The 17,961-nt window shown below is 43.7% G+C and overlaps 1 protein-coding gene across 3 annotated transcripts in view; it reads left to right on the top strand.

Annotated features, from left to right (window-relative positions):
- The first annotated feature begins 3,003 nt into the window (after positions 1–3,003).
- Positions 3,004–17,961, top strand: part of sema3bl (sema domain, immunoglobulin domain (Ig), short basic domain, secreted, (semaphorin) 3bl) — a 96,903-nt gene continuing 81,945 nt past the window's right edge. For all 3 annotated transcript variants that reach the window (XM_084069077.1, XM_084069078.1, XM_084069076.1), the window contains exon 1: positions 3,004–3,409. In XM_084069077.1, the coding sequence (XP_083925203.1) occupies positions 3,304–3,409 (106 nt within the window). In that variant the 5' untranslated portion in view covers positions 3,004–3,303. The remainder of the gene's footprint in view (positions 3,410–17,961) is intronic.

The raw sequence follows: 17,961 nt of genomic DNA, 5'->3' as shown, positions 1-17,961 counted from the left end.
GTAACTTGTTCCCTATTTCACCTCTTAGGTTGTTTTTCAGTGTCCTGTCTCTTTCTTTACAATGTCATCAGCTGTTGTTTCCTTTACTCTCTCTCTCTCTCTCTCTCTCTCTCTCTCTCTCTCTCTCTCTCTCTCTCTCTCTTGACTTGTGTCATTTAGTTCTTCACTCTTGTTCTTCTCCAGTCCAGTTGATTCTTTGAGCGTCTGCTCTCTGTGCATGCTCTGAGGGAAAATGAATCATTTATGAACTCCCACGCACGCATGCACACACGCGCGCACACACACACACACACACACACACACACACACACACACACACACACACACACACACACACACACACACACACACACACACACACACACACACACACACACACACACACACACACACACACACACACACTGTAGTGGCTTCGTCCTTCTGCCCCTCTTCCTGCGCCATTGTGAATTGATGAAGTTCAGCCCTGCCACGTCTCATCAGCAGTCAAGCAGCGCTGCTTTGATTTGTCAAAGTGACACAATGTCGAGAGAGGGTTTCTAGAGTTTTCTATTACAGCCCCACTGACCCCCTGAAGGACAGACCTCAGCTAGCCAGGAGCATTGTCTCTGTCACAGAGTAGCCCCTCCAATCACACAATACAATTCAATCACACAATTGAAGAAACACGTCTCCATTCAAATGGCGAGGCGGGTGAGGTTACATTGTTGAAGGGACTGTGTAGTGTGTACACAAGATTGTTATTGTGTGTGTATGTGTGTGTGGGGGTCGGGGGTAAGGTTGAACCATTACATTTTAATCACTCAAGCCCTATATACTTTGTTGTGTGACCAATAGCCAAAGTGACCGTAGATCGGCGAGCTTGCAGATCAGAATTGGAATAAACTTGTCACATCACAGGTTTACAGGTGTAAAGAAGTGGGTGAAATTTGTTTTTTGTGCAAGCTCCATTGTTTTTGTTAATATTCAGGAAGAGAAAAGAAAAGAAGAGGGGGGGCGGGCAGGGAGAGCAGGAGAAATGAAACAGCAAAGAGAAACATGTCGAGGATATAGGCACTAATCTAAGATATCTACAGTGAACATGTGTACACTTCAGCATAGTCCAGTTGGTACAGTACATGAGGTTAGACATAAGATGCATAAGGTATAGGTGGTACCATTTCAGTAGGTCCACATAGCAGCAGGAATGTACATGAGCTTGACATTAAAGGGATAGTTCACCCCCAAAATTAGTCAACCCATGGAGAGTTGAATTAATGGATAATTGTTGTTTTGTGTCGCATTCCTAAGCCAATAATTTGATGACCGGCAGCGGTTCCGGTAGGAGACACAAAGAGTCTCCTTTGTGTCTCCTACCGGAACCGCTGCCTACCGGTCTGCTGGTCATCGAATTATTGGCTTAGGAATGCGACAAAAATAAATAAATATATATATCCATGAATTCAAGTCTCCATGGGTTGACTAATCGATAGTCAGAAAAAATGAAATGTTTTGGGTGAACTATCCCTTTAAGGTGCGAAAGAGTATCAGTACATTGTAGATCTTATATTTTTTCTATTTTTGAAAAAAGAAAGTACATTTGTGACATTTTTTAAATACATTTTCACCTCTGACATGCCCAAAATATGGATGCCAGGTTGAAAGTGGTGAGAGAGAACAGAACAGAACAGAAAAGAACAGAACACAACTGCCATTTTGTTTACCGAGTTTGAAAACTCAACAACAAGCCATGTTCCTGTTGCTGTTTTTGTGGTGAAAGAGCCTGTCGGTCATTTCCATGTGCAGCAGTCGTGACAAACCCAGGGAATCCCCGCTTAACTACATAAGAGGACAATTACTGTTGTTTTCAAGCATTCATCCACTCATGGTGAAGTTGTAAACATGGGACATATTTTTTGAATTAGTGACATTTAAAAAAATATTTGACTGAAATGGTGCCTGGCTTCATACAAATAGATAAATAAATAGAAAAAATAGAGCCAGGCTCATACTGTATGTAGACACTGAGTGGATACGACACTGTCTTGAATGCAATCTGATGATGAGATACTGCAACCCACCACAACTCAGAAAATAGCACATACAAATACAGAAATAAATAAACAAGCCCCCCCTGCGCTATTTTCAGAATTCTCCTTCTTGTTTTAAGTCATTTAGCAATAGGGGTTATTGCTATTTGGGGGTCACTGGCATGGAAAGGTTTGGGAACCCCTGCCTTATTGAACTGAGATGGTGAGATGTCCATATGCTATGGGGGCCTCCTTTGTGGCACAAACAAGTCTGAGTGAGAGCTTTAAGGCAGCTGGTGTCACTCTACTGATCATTCAGTGATCACCTCCTTATTATCAACTTGCTAACACATTGCTACTTTCCCACACTGAGCCAGCCTCTCTGTCTCTCAAGTGTGTACAGGGAGCCTCTTCCATCCCCTTGCTACAAGTGTCCCGACTGTGGAACGCAGTGGCAGTGACACCGTGAATGGCTGTCCCTCACCCTGTGGTGACCCTCTATGCTCAGCTAGGCCTGCCGTTGAATGGGTCGTATAGAGTCTGAGGTGTTAGGAAGGTACCCCACGACTTAATTAAACTGCTAACACCATAAAGTTGAGACTGTTAAGAAGGGTCATGGGGACACGCCCATGGCGGCACAGAAATTTGCCATGGTCGAAGCATACATATATACATATACACATTCCTCCTGTATACCATTATCAGTATGCCCCTATGCCTGTTTATTTGGTTGGGTGCTACTGTTTGTTGTACTATTAAAAAAAACACCTTATGTATAGATTATCTTAATTGTGCTGTAATGTTTTATCGTCTGTTTAATTTTTAAGTCCATAATGAAAATGATGGCTTGTTGTTACTGTCTGTTCCAGATGTAAAGCACTCTTCTCTCTCTCTCCCTCTCCCCCTCTGGCGGGCGGGGTGAAAGGCGCTCCCTCTATGTCTAAAACAGACTTCTGTTGAGCAGCTGCTGGAAGTGAAGTGAAGTGAAGGAACTCCAGAGATAGCCTCCTACTATAGAGTACCAGGAGAGTAGCGCAAGGCGGGCGGAGCAGCATCTGATCCGGGGAAGGGAAGGGAACGGGAAGCCTCTCTCCAAAAACACATTTTACGCACACGGTGCTTTTGGAAACTGGATGTTAAACCCCCCAGTGATTTACTCCTCTTTTCTCCTCTCCGTTTTTCAACCGTTCGTTCATGTGAAAAGAGAGACAAAATAAATATTTTCCTGGGATATTTGTCTTGTTTGATCATCCAACTTATTGGGCGATATCTTAATTAAAAAGACATTGTAAAAATGGAGGGATTTACTCCTTTCTTGAAGATGATTCCGCTGGTGCTGCTGTTGGAAACAGTCTCGGCGACCAAGTTAAACGTTCCGCGGCTGAGGTTGTCTTACAAAGGTAGGCAATTATATCAAATTAAGGAGTTATTGTTTATAAGGTGTTGCCTATACGTTTATTCTTTAGCCTATTTTAAAACCTGACTCTGGCGTGGCCTGGAGTGACATTTCTCATTTATTCTTCAAGCCTAAATCGGGTTGAAATGTTTGTTTTTCTTGCGTTTTAGCTTGGGCTTATTGAAAAGATGGAAGGCTACATCAGGTGAAAACTATAACTGATTTAATTGCCTGTTAAAGATGCTCTTATTCTAATGTGCGTGTGCTCGCACGCTGCAGGTGGCAGTGGCACTGTGTGGCTGGTATTGTTTCAAGCGTCACTTTATACAACAGATTTCTTAGAACTGACACCAGTACAGTTTCAATGCTCTTCTCTACGTGAAAACAAATGACTTTATTCGTTGTTTTCAGATGCGTGCATTCATTGTTCAACTATACTTTAACTCTCTTCCTGGTGGTCTCTATAAATGGTAAATCCTGCGCGACTCCCGGCTACTGTTTGAGGGATTATACGGCTGCATTTATCCAACAGGCATGATGTTTATTTTGCGGTTTCCTTCCAGTTTGGCACCGTTTGCAGGGCAGCCAGGCAGGGCTTCGCCCCGAGGAGCAGCTTGGCTTGTTTTCACCGTTTTGCGGTCAAGTTCACCGGGGGAGAGACTGTGAGAGTCAGGTCGACGTCAAGTCGACGTCTCCTCCTACATGCTGTTGTAAAAGTTTATTAGGGCCGGCAGCAGAATGCGTGAAAAAATAAGTTTCCCCATTTGTGTTGACTTAGTTAGTTAGAGCTTAAAATAATAGAAACATGTGTCTATGTAGGTACTCTCTCTCTCTCTCTGTCTGTCTGTCTGTTAGGCCTACACACACACACACACACACACACACACACACACACACACACACACACACACACACACACACACACACACACACACGTATAAATGTGTGTGTGTATATATATATATTTGTGTGTTAACTTCTCTCATGGTCAACATTAATCCAGTCTCTACCTTTTTAACATTTCTCTGTCCCATTCCCCTCAATAAGTTGCCCTCTCCCATCCTTATTGTCTTTGTATCCCTCTGTTTCGGTTGCAATCTTTCTCACCATGTCTCTACTCCACAGCCAAGAGCCAACTGTTTGCTCATTGTTCGTCAGTCTACCTATGACTCATTCAGGATTAGTGATAATAATAAAAAGGAAGGGGCTGTATTTTGTTTGTATGGTGTTGTTGACTGGTAATGGAAAACCCTCACAGAGTCACAGTGGTTCATTCCATTCAGAATGAGCCAGAGCGGACAGGGTCTGCAATCATCATCAGTGGTAGAAATCACACAGGATTTCCTCGTGTTGAGCTCCGCTTTTCAGGAGAAAATTCACCCATAGTGCCCTCCCTGGTCTTCCTGTGTGTGTGTGTGTGTGTGTGTGTGTGTGTGTGTGTGTGTGTGTGTGTGAGAGAGGGAGAGAGAGAGCATCGTTACAGTCAGAGAGACGGACAGAGAGATGGAGTAGAGGAAGATAATTGTGAGTGTTGAATTAAAATGGTCAGAATCCTGTAGTTTAAAATTTTATTGCTGAACCCCTGCTTGCTAGCCTTCAGAGGGAATTGTTCGGAAAGAGATTTAAGACCAAGTACATGCGTGGGGACTTCTACAATGGTTAAACTGGTAAACACTGGCTAACACTGTGGCATTTCAGTAACTCACTGAAGCCATTTTCAATGTGTGCGTGTGAAGTAAACCTGAGAGGTTCTGATGCTGATCAGTTAGGAGTTTCCTGTCGAGGTGACCTCTGTACTGACCCCATTAGTTTTACATAATTTACGCCACTCATTTATTTATTCTCTGTCTTTCTCTCTCTAGATTTCTCCCAACCTTTTGTCATTGTTCAGGCTACTTTCTCACACTTATTTCTGTACATTTTTTACATTGTCCATTTTTAGCCTCTCTCTCTCGTTCTCTCTCTGACACTCACTCGCTCGCTCGCTTACTAGGCCGGAGGGAATATCTGTTCCCAGAGGAATAGAGAGCTAATTTAGCAACAGGAAAAGCTGTCATTATCTCATTCCAATCAATTAGCTAGAGTAGTTCAAGCAGGAACAAGATGTTATTTACCTCCATTTTATAATGCATGCTGTTACCTCTCCTCTCCTCACAATTACGTACTGCACCTCCCCTTTCCCTCGTTCTTTCAGACTTCAAACACAAGGTCCAGTATTTGTCACTGATATAGAATAACCCCTCACACACAACTGTAAAAAAGCTCAAAGCTTCAATGCAAACTTCAATCAGGCCCTCCACCAAAACTCCGTGTGTGTGTGTGTGTGTGTGTGTGTGTGTGTGTGTGTGTGTGTGTGTGTGTGTGTGTGTGTGTGTGTGTGTGTGTGTGTGTGTGTGTGTGTGTGTGTGTGTGTGTGTGTGTGTGTGTGTGTGCGCGTGTGTGTGCGTCAGTCAGATTTAACATAACTGTGAATGGACAGGCCGTCAGGGACTTGGCTGTGTTTGGGATGGGAAATGGGGACAGCCCTTAAAAGCCTCGGCAGTGGACTTGTTAAAAATAAGTGTGTGCGTGGAGAAACAGTGTGTATGTTGCGGGTCTGCGTACAACACTATACATGAGTAATATGAGCTGTGTGTATTTTTGTGTTTATGCACAATCACGTGTGAGCACAACTCTTGCGTGTATGTGAATACGCACTCTTTCTCCCTCTAATACTACAGTATATTGACTATCTGGCCTGCTGTGCACATGCATTTTGTTCACATTAGCAGGGGTGCACATAACTGGTGCGCAGGTGCGCATGCGCACCCAAAATAAAAAATGCGCACCACATCAGGCGACGCGAGGCGCTTTTGCGCACCAACAGCTGGGACAGGAATTTCCTAGCTTTTATTTTTTAGCAAAACTAAAAAATAAAAGCCTGGAGATCGAGGCTAGGAATTTACTTCCTGAATCCACACTCACACACTCACTCTAAAGCACCCGTCGGCCCCATGTACAGCCATTAGGCACAGGGGTAGAGATATGACTCGCGTCGCCTCGCATCGCCTCGCATTGCCTCGCTGCGTGCACGCAGCCAGCAGCGGCTGTTAGAGGCACTCGTCACCGATGATGAACGCACCGTAATGGTGCAAAATATGCCGTGAACGTCCCAACCTTGGGGGCTTTATCTAACAGCGTGAGAAAAAAAAACGGCGAAAATCGGCGGCATTTAGAAGCAGAGCGTCCTTTTTTTCTCCCCCCCCCCCCCCCGTTGACAAAACTGTCCGGTGGGCACCGTGCTGAACCCCCCCCCCCCTTGACAAAACTGTCCGGGCTGAACACCCCCCCCCCCCCCCCCCCCCCCCCGCGTTGACAAAACGGGACGGGCGCCATGCGCACCAAGTCACATGTCTAGGTGCTCTTCTGTGTACCAGACCTAAAAAGTTATGTGCACCCCTGCACATTAGCTCTCTGAGTGATGTGCTAAACAGAGGTTTAGAACTGGTTTTAGAACAGAGTTTTAGAACTTTCTGTCTTTCTCTTGTTATCTATTGTCTTGATGGACACGATTGCTCTTTTTCTGTTATTTCACCCTCCCTGTCTCTTGTTTCACATTGTTTCACCTTCCTTCCATCCATACATGTGTTTGATATGGCCTCTTTCAACACTCTTTTGCTTTTTGCTCTCTCCAATTTGCTGAAATCTGTCCATCTCTCTCTTATTTACCATCTATTCCTCCCTAACCCCTTTCACCTTTTTATTGTACATCATTCAGTAGTGATTCTTTCCCCAGATTTCCTCTGTCCCTTCACTCCCCTTGCTTCTTGTTCTGACTTCTCTAGAGAAGGTTTTATCAGGTTTTATCAGTTTTATCAGTTTGCTTAACTTTAATGTTGGTCAAGGGTGTGTCGTTCTGTTCAGACCTATATGCTTGATGATGTTAGATGTAGCTTGAGTTCAAAGACTTATATAGATCACCCAATGAAAAGTTGTGCTGGAGGAATTGAGGAGGATTATGTGCCTTGCTCAAGGGTATCTCTTTGATAGTCACTGAAGTATGGGTCTAAAGGCAGCTCTCCACCGCACCGACGTCGGCGGCAGTAAGTGTTGGAAAGTGTCTGTTGCCGAAGATCTGCTGTTGAATCGGCGGTGGGTACGTGGTGGGGTCGGTCACAAGTTTTAGGGAAACGTCGAAAGCCGACGAGCAAGCTTTCGACCGTCAGATAGCGCAAGCTTGTTGTTGAAAAAGACAACAAGCCAAAGAGTATTTGTAGAGTATTCTCCCGACTTCATTCGACTGTCAGTCAGTTGTAGTCTGTAGCAGTTTGTTTGGCGGAGAGGTAGGTGCTCTTGGTCCAGGATTTGAACGAGCAACTTTCTGACACCCACCCCCCCTCGCTCCTGCACTACACAAACCCACTAATCATTCAGTGGGGTTGTAGGAGATAGAGTTGAGAGGCTGTGCGTCTGGTATGCAGACTTGTTGACAGACACACCTCAGGAGCTGTCATCTCCTCTGCTGTCACACTCCACATCGCTCACACACACATGAATACAATGTGACGTGTGCGTGTGTGTGGAGAGAGAGAGAGAGAGAAAGTGAGAGTTGTCAGCTGCATCAGCAGTAGTTATTGTGTGTGGTGTGTACGCGAGTGCGCTGAGCCGGAGGTGTCAATGTGTGTTTGCCATGGCGACAACATCTCTTTGATGTGAAGGCTCCCAGACAGACGCCTGGCTGGAACACGCACGCACCCACACACACGGACACGGAGAAGGCAAATGATTGTGAGACAAAGAGAGAGTTAAGGTGAGAGAGAGACTTACAGAGAGAGTGAGAGAGAGGCAGACAAGACACCAGAAGGAAGTGAGAGAGGCAGATACAATGAAAGACAGAGAGGGGAACAGAGAGAAAAGGCCAGTGAGATGATGCAGGGCCCCTGGAGGATGGACAGAAAGACAGATGAAAGAAAGAGAAATGTGAGGAAGAAAGGAATTTGAGAGCGAGTTGGACAGAGAGGAACGCAAGTAAAGGTGTAGAAGATGGAGAGGTGGAAAAAAGATTTGAGATAAAGATAGGGGGAATGGAGCAGAGGGCATGGACTGAGGAGAAGAGGGCCGTGTAGAGTGAGAACATGGAGGGAGTGAGGTGTCAGTGATTTCTGAGACAAGAAACACACATAGACAGGAAAATGTTCATAGACTGTTAGTGGTGGGAATTATCATTTGTTTCAGTGATTCAACTCATTTCGTTCTCTTTCACTGAAAAGATTAGTTCAAATGATACGTTCACCATTCAGTGCTTCAGATTCCACCCGCCTCACATAGTTTAGTCCTATGACAGCTAAACCTTGAAACATTGCTATATGTTCCAAAAAGCTTTATACCAAGTTATGCTTGCATGTGTATATATATATATATAGATGCTCCTAACAGCAAATGCACAATTATCCTGGTTCTTGCAAGCTAGTTTTCTCATACAATGTGATACAGCTCTGTTTACACATTCACTTTATTCCCTTTTTATTTATTCCATTTTATTTAAATTATTTTTGAACTACTACATTTACATTTGTTTTGTTTCATGTTTGCTTTGGCAATGTAAACTTACAGTATGTTTCCTCATGCCAATAAAGCCCCATTGAATTGAAAGAGGAACGTCTCTCTTCAGCCAGTCCAAATTATGCATTCTGCCACTGACTGACTGAACCTTGCGTCACCAAGCTTTCCACTCAGAGGAACGATAACGTTTGAGGTAGTGCCCGAGATCGTTCTCATTCACACAAAAGACAGAATATTTTTGAACGAATCGCTCGGAAAGTCACAACACTAAATAGACTGGATGGAGAAAAAAAGACCGGATGTAGAGAGCCTGGATATTAAATCCATCACATGACAGGCCAACTCACTTAAGCGAGAGAGAGAGAGAGTATGCAATTATGTGTAAAAACAACACGGGTAAGGTTTTGGACAAAGAATCCGTTTCTCTACGCTCGACTTCTTCTGCCTGCCAGGACCTTCCAACTTCACTCGTCATGCCTGTAAATATCAGTGCCATGCCTACTCCATGCTTACATGAAGGAAATTAGATTAGTGTATGTATGTATGTATGTATGTGTGTGTGTGTATATATATATATATATATATATATATATATATATATATATATATATATATATATATACACATACATATATATATATATATATATATATATATATATATATATATATATATACACACACACATACATATATATATATATATATATACATATATATATACATATATATATATATATATACACATACATACATATATTAGTATGAACACAGAAGGGTTGGTAGTCCTAGACCCTGTTCCCCAACGTCTAAACACAAAAGTAAAAGCAGAATAGCAGATGCACTTGATTTGTTGAATTTTGATTAAGGAAGATTGACCTCAGTTTCTACGGTACAACAAGGGGTTTATGTTACATATTTTGTATTAACAAATGGAATGCTACCAAGACCCTTACCCTTTCCTGCCAAATCTGTCTGACTATGACCCCCACGTGACCAATTCAAAGTCCTTCGGGTGGGCCGTCATATTGGGGCGGTGTTATGATTGGTTTCCAAAAGCAGTGGGCATGCTGTTCTCGCCACCGCTCTACTGTAGGATCTACCTTGCCTTCAGGAGTGCCACGATTGGTAGTCCGAGAATACAGAGAGGGGGAGAGAGGTGAATATGAAGAGGGTGTAAAGTAATTCCAAAAAACAGCAAGGGAGAGATAGAGAATGAAAGGAGTAAATTAATGTTGTATTCATTAGACGAGAGAGAGAGACGGATCATGGAAGTGAAGAGTAGGGTAGAATGGAAGGAAAATGAAGAAGGGTAGAGAGATGGAATGAAGATGGGGAATGTGAGAACATCAAAGGAGAGGGAGTGATGGATCTAGGAAAAAGAAACGAGTGTGGGAAGAGAGAGTATGCCTAATCAAGTAACGGATGGAAATAAAGAACAAGTGATTGATCCATGAAGGACAGAAGGAATGTAAAGGCAAGTCAAAGGACAGGGAGAGTAAATGAATGGTATATCCAATGAAGAGAGAGAGATGAGAAGTGAAGAGAGTGGGAATGTGAGAGAATGACAAACAAGGAAGGAGTTATACATGGAAGATAAACTGTTTCTTCATATATCACTCCTTCCTTGAGTGAATGAAGGGAATGCAACAGAATGAGGAAGAGTGAGATCGAGAGAATGAGTGTCGTATCTGTGAAAGAAGAGGAAGAGGGAATGTGAACGCAATACAACGCATGCCAAAGAACGGAGAGAAAGAGAGCGAGTGAGTGATGGAATGACTGAAGAGAAAGTGTTAAACTGAAGAGACAAGGGGGCAAAGTGTGGATAAAAGGAGGCCATGGAACCTGTGGAAAAGAGAGATGGATGGGAAGAGAGAGAGAGAGAGAGAGAGAGAGAGAGAGAGAGGAACAGGGGGTGGCAGGCGGACATATAAAAAGAACGGAGCGGTATTGATGAGTGATGGGGAAAGACAATGCTTTCTCTGAGGGAGAGGTTGAGGGTTTGAGTCTCTGCAATGTGGCTTTTTGAGTATCTGTCATGCAGATTTCTATTGGCCTTATACACTGTGTGTGTGTGTGTGTGTGTGTGTGTGTGTGTGTGTGTGTGTGTGTGTGTGTGTGTGTGTGTGTGTGTGTGTGTGTGTGTGTGTGTGTGTGTGTGTGTGTGTGTGTGTGTGTGTGTGTGTGTGTGTGTGTGTGTACTGCATCTTTGTGTGTGTATAGGTATCTCTGACCCATGTCTCTGTGTTTGTGAATCTCATGTCGTAATAAAGCCTGTGTGTGTGTAATGTGAGTATCCTGTCTCTTAACTCTTTTCTTTGTGAAATCTCTCCCCCAAGGGCCTTCTCTTGTTTGACTAGCGTGTCCAAGTTAGCCTTTAACAGCGGATGTGTGTGAAGAACACGCCAAGACCCATCTCTGTGTGTGAGAGAGAGAATTACCCAGCCAAAACCAACGCCGGTGACCACAGCGATGGCTGTATAGTTCCAACATGAGTGTTACAAATCTCACAGCGGAGGCCTGGGGGGGGGGGGGGGGGGGGTGTGATAGGGGGCTGTGCAACTATTTATCTAAACTCTCCACACTCTGCCCCACCCTGAACTGAAAACACTGTCGTATATACCAACACCCTGAAATGAATATGTGCCAACACCATGAACATAATGCATACCAGCACACCCAACACAGACGTTACCCAAAACTCACTCAATTTTCAAACATTTTATTACTTTTACTTTTGGTACTTTAAGTACATTTTGATACCAATACTTTTGTACTTTTACTCAAGTACATTTTGAATTCTGTACTTTTACTTGTAACAGTACATACATTGCAGTATTGATACTTTTACTTAAGTAAAACATTTGAGTACTTTTTCCACCACTGGTGAAGGATGTCCTGTCCTGTTTTGCTGTGCTGTGCTGTGCTCTGCTGTGCTGTGCTGTGCTGTGCTGTGCTGTGCTGTGCTGCAGTGTTTGCTCATCTCTGTTCTGGTCCTGTTTACTCTGGTCTATTTTGTCTCCAAATGTTTTTAATCTTCATACGTTTCAACCGTTGGCCACAGCGTCATTATGTCAGTCGTTTGTGGTCACTGCGTTTATGATGTGGGGATGACAAATGCTCCGCAGACACCCAACAGTTTCAGGGCGGCCATAGCTGAATGGGTAGAGAGGCCGCCTGGGAAACAGAAGGTCATTTTTGAGGACAAAGTCCCTGCTTCCCTTCACTCTCCATCCATTTAACCAAACATCCTCAGCACCTTGTTGTACTGTTTTATTAGACATGAGAGAGAGAGTTTATTAGACATGAAAGAGAGAGGGAGAGCTCAACAATTGGTAAAGGAAGGAAGAAAAAAATGAAAGGGAGGAAGGACTGAGTGAAATTATAGGAAGAGGTATAAAATAAAGATGATAAGAGATGAAAGGAGAAGTACAATGAGAGAGAGAGCGTTCAGGAAGTAGGCAGGGCCGGTGTTTGTAATTCATCTTTCCTCTACTGGATGGAGGCACTGCACAGTAAAATCCTCTGTGTTGACTTACAGTAACTACATGAACCCTAGCAACCCTATTCTGGGCATGTCATACTAGGCGAACATTCTGCGAAAATAGGCAAACATTAGCCAGAAATAGCAGATCTACAAGCTTTAGATTTTGTGTAGAGAGAAAAAAGGAAGCCCTGGGCGACCCTGGACAATTTTATATGCAAGTGGGCCGTATCTTGCACGCCACCTTACCCCTTATACCTAAACTTCTTAGGCATCTTTTCCTATTTTGAAAAACATTTTAAAATGGTGAAAATAGCCGATCTACATTGACACGTTATGAGCTTGTAGATCTGCTATTTTGAAAATTGTAAAAAATGCCTAAAATGTTTAGGCATAAGGGGTAAGATAGGGCCCTACTGTAAGTGTTTAACTCTGAGAGTGTAAAAATGGACCCACATATTTTGTGTTTGCGGATACTGAGGTACGGACTTCACTGAAGACACACACGCACACACACGCGCACATGCGCACGCACTCAGGCATGAAGGGAGAGGGAGAGACCTCTCCTTGGGTCCATATGTTGCCTCATGTCATTGGTGCATTTGGCTGTGTACCAATGAGAGGTGACAGAGAAAAATGCCCGGGGTGATGAGAACCCTCTTCAGGGCAGTGCATTCGAAGCCGGTGGGCAGGAGCGGGGGAAGACACTCTGTGTCACACACAACACACACACACCGAACGAAGTGTGCTGCGGGTGAATAGTTACACCCCACTTCCCCCTGGCTGCAATCAATTAGTTCCACAGGGAGTTGCTGACTAGATGAACTGAGAGTAACAGACTCTGTACTGTGGGCTGATGTATTTATTACAAAGAGAATGACACAAACAGCTGACACACACAACCAGGATACCATGAAACATATTTACTGGTTTCTTAAGTTTTTAGTTTCTCGTGTGTGTGTGTGTGTGTGTGTGTGTGTGTGTGTGTGTGTGTGTGTGTGTGTGTGTGTGTGTGTGTGTGTGTGTGTGTGTGTGTGTGTGTGTGTGTGTGTGTGTGTGTGTGTGTGTGTGTGTGTGTGTGTGTGTGTGTGTGTGTGTGTGTGTGTGTGTGTGTGTGTGTTCTGGGCCAGCTGAAGTTTGGATGAGATGTTTGGCTGAAATTGTCGAGAGCCAATAGGAGGAAGCTGGACCTCCGAGAGAGAGAGAAGTGAAAAGAATGAAATGGTGTGTTTATTCTCTACCTTGCTGTTTCTTTATGTTGATGTAGACCTATGGTTCTCAAAGTGGGTTCCAAAATCAGTTTAACCACTTTAATCGTTAATGATAGATCGCCTGTTTGAAAATAGCCAATCTAAGCTCACAACGTGCCGTGACACGCTGTGAGCTTGCAGATTGTAGATGTTCCAGATGTTGTAAACAATTACAACACAAATCTTGTATTGGGCTCCCTGCCATATTTTCAGATGGGGGTCCATAGCCAAATTCATTTGGGGGTCCTTCACAGTTTGAGAACCACTGGTTTAGATTTGCATGAAGTGTGTGATGTTGAGTACAGTCTGTGTGTGTGTGTGTGTGTGTGTGTGTGTGTGTGTGTGTGTGTGTGTGTGTGTGTATGTGTGTGTTCACAGGCGCCGGGCACACATGCATATGTGTGTGTGTATCTGTATACACATGCGTGTGTGTGACTTTAAGGAAGAGGAGTACAGTGGAATAGTGGTGGTGTGGTTTGATTTGTGAGGATGTCAGATCATTCCGCACAGTATGCAGTAGCTAGCTAATAACACCATGTAAACCTGTTAGCAATGAAAAGAGTCTAATGAGTCTAATGAAAGTGTGTGTGTGTGTGTGTGTGTCAATTTTGAACATGTGTGTTCAAGTTTTGGAGCTAATGAAAGTTGTTGAAGAAACAGGTTTACAGCTAGAAAGAGATTGTGTGCCTCTGAGGAGAGAAATGAGAGCAAACCAGAAAAGTGTGCTCCTTGGACCACAGGTCTCTGCCGGGCCGGGTTGCCTACCCAGGGCCTGCAAACTTTGGAAGGCAGTCATCATAGCCAATTGGAATGGAATCTGAATTATAAAATCTGGATCATACATCTTGATCACATGACCCCACCGATTTGAATCTGTAGGAGTAGTAGCAAAAAGTGTGTTTTTAAGAGAACCTTTTCTACCTTACTATGGTAGAAAATGTAATCTGGCCCGGACGGACCGACAGATGGATGGATGGACGGACGGACGGACGGACGGACGGACAAGGGCGAAAACATACTCTCGGCCACGCCTTCCGCCTGGCGGAAACGGTGATCCAGCAAATTAGTGGTCCATGCCACCCCCCCCCCCACACACACACACACACACACACACACACACACACACACACACACACACACACACACACACACAGACACACACTGCACACTCTCTTTCTCTCTGTGCCTGGGTGTGGTGATGTGGTGAAGGAAGAGAAAATGGAAATAGGAGAAGCGAGTGAATCTTTTTTAAAGCAAATACTTGAACTGGAGGGAAAGAGAGAATCCGCAAATGTGCGGCACACTGTGCGTGTGTGTGTGTGCGCGCGCATGTGTGTGCCTGCTCTCTGTAGTGGACCCGAGGGGGGTCTAATAGACTTCAGATGTGTCACTCTCTCCCGGTGAGCCTAGAATAACACCAATACTACTGTGTGCGTGTGGGTGTGTGTGTGTATATGAGAGAGTGTTTGAGCGTTAAACAGGGTGTGTGTGTGTATATGAGAGAGTGTTTGAGCTGAGCGTTAAACAGCGTGCGTGCGTGCGTGCGTGCGTGCGTGCGTGCGTGCGTGCGTGCGTGCGTGCGTGCGTGCGTGCGTCTGCTCTTACTCAAGGTCTGGTCCCAATTTGTACATTAAAGATGTTAGGAGATTTGAAAGAGAGCACTCATTCTATTTCTCTCTGATTCTCTGTAATAGTTTTCATCTCTTATTTCATCTATCTCTCTCCCCAAAGCCTCCTCCGTCTTTCACACTCTCTTAATCCCACATCTGTCAAGAATTGTCTTTCTTTTCTCATCTGATCTATCTTCATCCCTATTCCCTACACATTAATTTCTAAAAACAAATATGTCCACTTCTATTTTTTTTCTTGATTAATCTTTTTGAAAGTTCTCCGTTCTACTTTCACTCTCTCCTTGCTCCAACTTCCACTCCCACTATCACTGTACCTACTACCTGTACCTTCTACCTGTTGTTCGCACGCATCACGTATTCACGTATGCATTCATCTTCTTCAGCACCACTCTAATTAGCTTTCTAAAGGAGCTGTGTCCTTTCTCAAGGAGATGTGCGTGTGTGAGCGCGAGTGTGAGATGTCCCCTTTCTGAAGGAGACGTTGTCTATGTGTGTGTGTGCGTGTGTATATGTACAGTATGTGTGTGATATCTTTCCTTTCTCAAGGAGATGTCTGAGAGGGTTTCCAAAGTGCCCTTCAGATGTGTAATGTACATTCATCATAGATAAGAAAGCAGACTGCTTGTGTCTTCTTTTGTTACATTGAGAAAAATATGATGAAACTGTGGCCTTGCTGTCTAATTACAAAAGGCAACATTTTAACATTTCAGGCCTTTAGACCGGGAAAGCATCTGTGTCTTTTTAGATTTTAGCTATATATATGTAGCAACATAAGTTTTTCAGAGAACTCTTAGGTTTTTGAACAGTGGTTTAGAACAGTTTCTCAAAAATAGCAGATACACAAGCTCACAGCGTGTCACTTCGTGCAGCGCTGTGAGCTTGTAGATCTGCTATTTTTGAAAAATCTTGAATCATTCTTCTCTTCTGGGGGTGTCTGGCACAAAACATTTTCAGATGGGGGTCCAAGGCCAAATACATATCAAGTTGGGGGTCCTTGGCACGAAAAAGTTTGAGTACTACTGATTTAGAAGGCATTTGTGGAATTGGCCTCAGGTCTTAATGGGTTAAGCTGGTGATATTATCTTTATCATGTATAGGGGAGGGGGGTTCGCTATAGTGTGGCAGGACATATTTTGCCTATTTTGCTTATATAATGGAATTACAAAAAAACTAAACACTTCACAACCCTTTACTTGAATACCATTGGGTTTGGGAGTGAAAGTGAAGTACATTTACAGTATGTAATAATTCTTGCAGCATGGAAATAAATGATGGCGCAAACATGCCAAGTCCTCTATAACTGCATACCTTCACACAATTACTGCTGTCAGATAAAGGCCATGCGCTTTCAAAGCATTAAACTCTTAGGAATGTAGAAAAACAGCTTTATTTACAGATTGACAAACATGTGTTTGCTATAAAGCAGATTGGCAGTTCACTCCACTGTTCTATAATTTCTTTACTTGAGACAGGGAAGCATGGAGGGAGACAATGTAGGGGAGGCACAGGAGAGAAATTACTCTGGTGGGATTTGAACCGAGGCCAGCAGGCCCACAAGTGGAGTTTAGAGCCAGACCGCTATATCGGTTTGGCCGATACATTTGCCATCATTTTCCTTTTTGACAAAATCAGTGTCAGCAATTATGCAGCCCATTCTTTTCTTTTTTTGTTTAAACATGGCAGATCTACAAGCTCACAAATCATCGTGTTGTGAGCTTGTACATACGCTATTTATGAAAACTAGAGGTTCGGGCCGCTATGCAACCCTCACATCTAGACAGGGCGGTGGACCGCCACCCATTAGCCAATTTTAATATAGGATGTTTGAATAGGGATTAGGTGGTTAAATAAAATAAAGATTAGTTTGTGTAGTTTAGTTACATGTTTGCTTGTTCGTTGTATAATTAAAGTAAAATGTTGTTTTCATATATTGAAGTTCCATTAAAGAGTTTATTTTTTGTGGCTTTTTCTGACAGCAGAGAGATTCATGCCTCCCACGTCGGAGTCCCGTGCTTCGACAGCCATCGTGTCACAGTTCAGTTAGAGGAGCAGAAAAAAACGCAAACGCAAACACATCTCAATGTAAATCACGAGACGGGGACCTTTGTAGTCCCGGCTGGTTGACATGGCATGATGCGATAATTGAGCTTTGACACGTACAGTGAAACCAGATGATGTTTTTTGCGTGTCGCGTTGGTTCCACTAAGCTGCTGTTTGTCAACTTAGTGTGGCTGGTTGTCTCGGGGGGGAAAGGGCACACATTGTAGGCAGATGCGTGGCTGGTGTGCTATAGATTCTGCACGTCATGTGGATGTTGCATATAGGATATATAATTAGGATAAGGAGACAGAGTGGAGACAGATATGATGAATCATGCATATGTCATTGCCGTGTGTTCACGTTTGTGTTAGGCATATAGTCTCCCTATTAGATGCAGTTATTTGCTGGACGTATGGAGTAAACCTTAGAGACAACAGGGTGGACAGAGTCAGACAGATAGAGACACAGATGAACATCGATATACATATGAATGAGTCTGGGAAAGAGGGTGAAATTACACCACGGAGGAAGCCAAAGATGAATTGATCGAAGAGAGGTGGAGAGTATGGATAGATGAAAGAAGAGAGGAAGTGGGAAAGGCAGACAGAAAT

This window comes from Gymnoscopelus microlampas, assembly GCF_963454915.1.
Source record: "Gymnoscopelus microlampas genome assembly, chromosome: 10".
Lineage (NCBI taxonomy): Eukaryota > Metazoa > Chordata > Actinopteri > Myctophiformes > Myctophidae > Gymnoscopelus > Gymnoscopelus microlampas.
The sequence above is the reverse complement of the archived record's forward strand: the minus strand, read 5'-3'. Positions and strand labels throughout refer to the sequence as shown.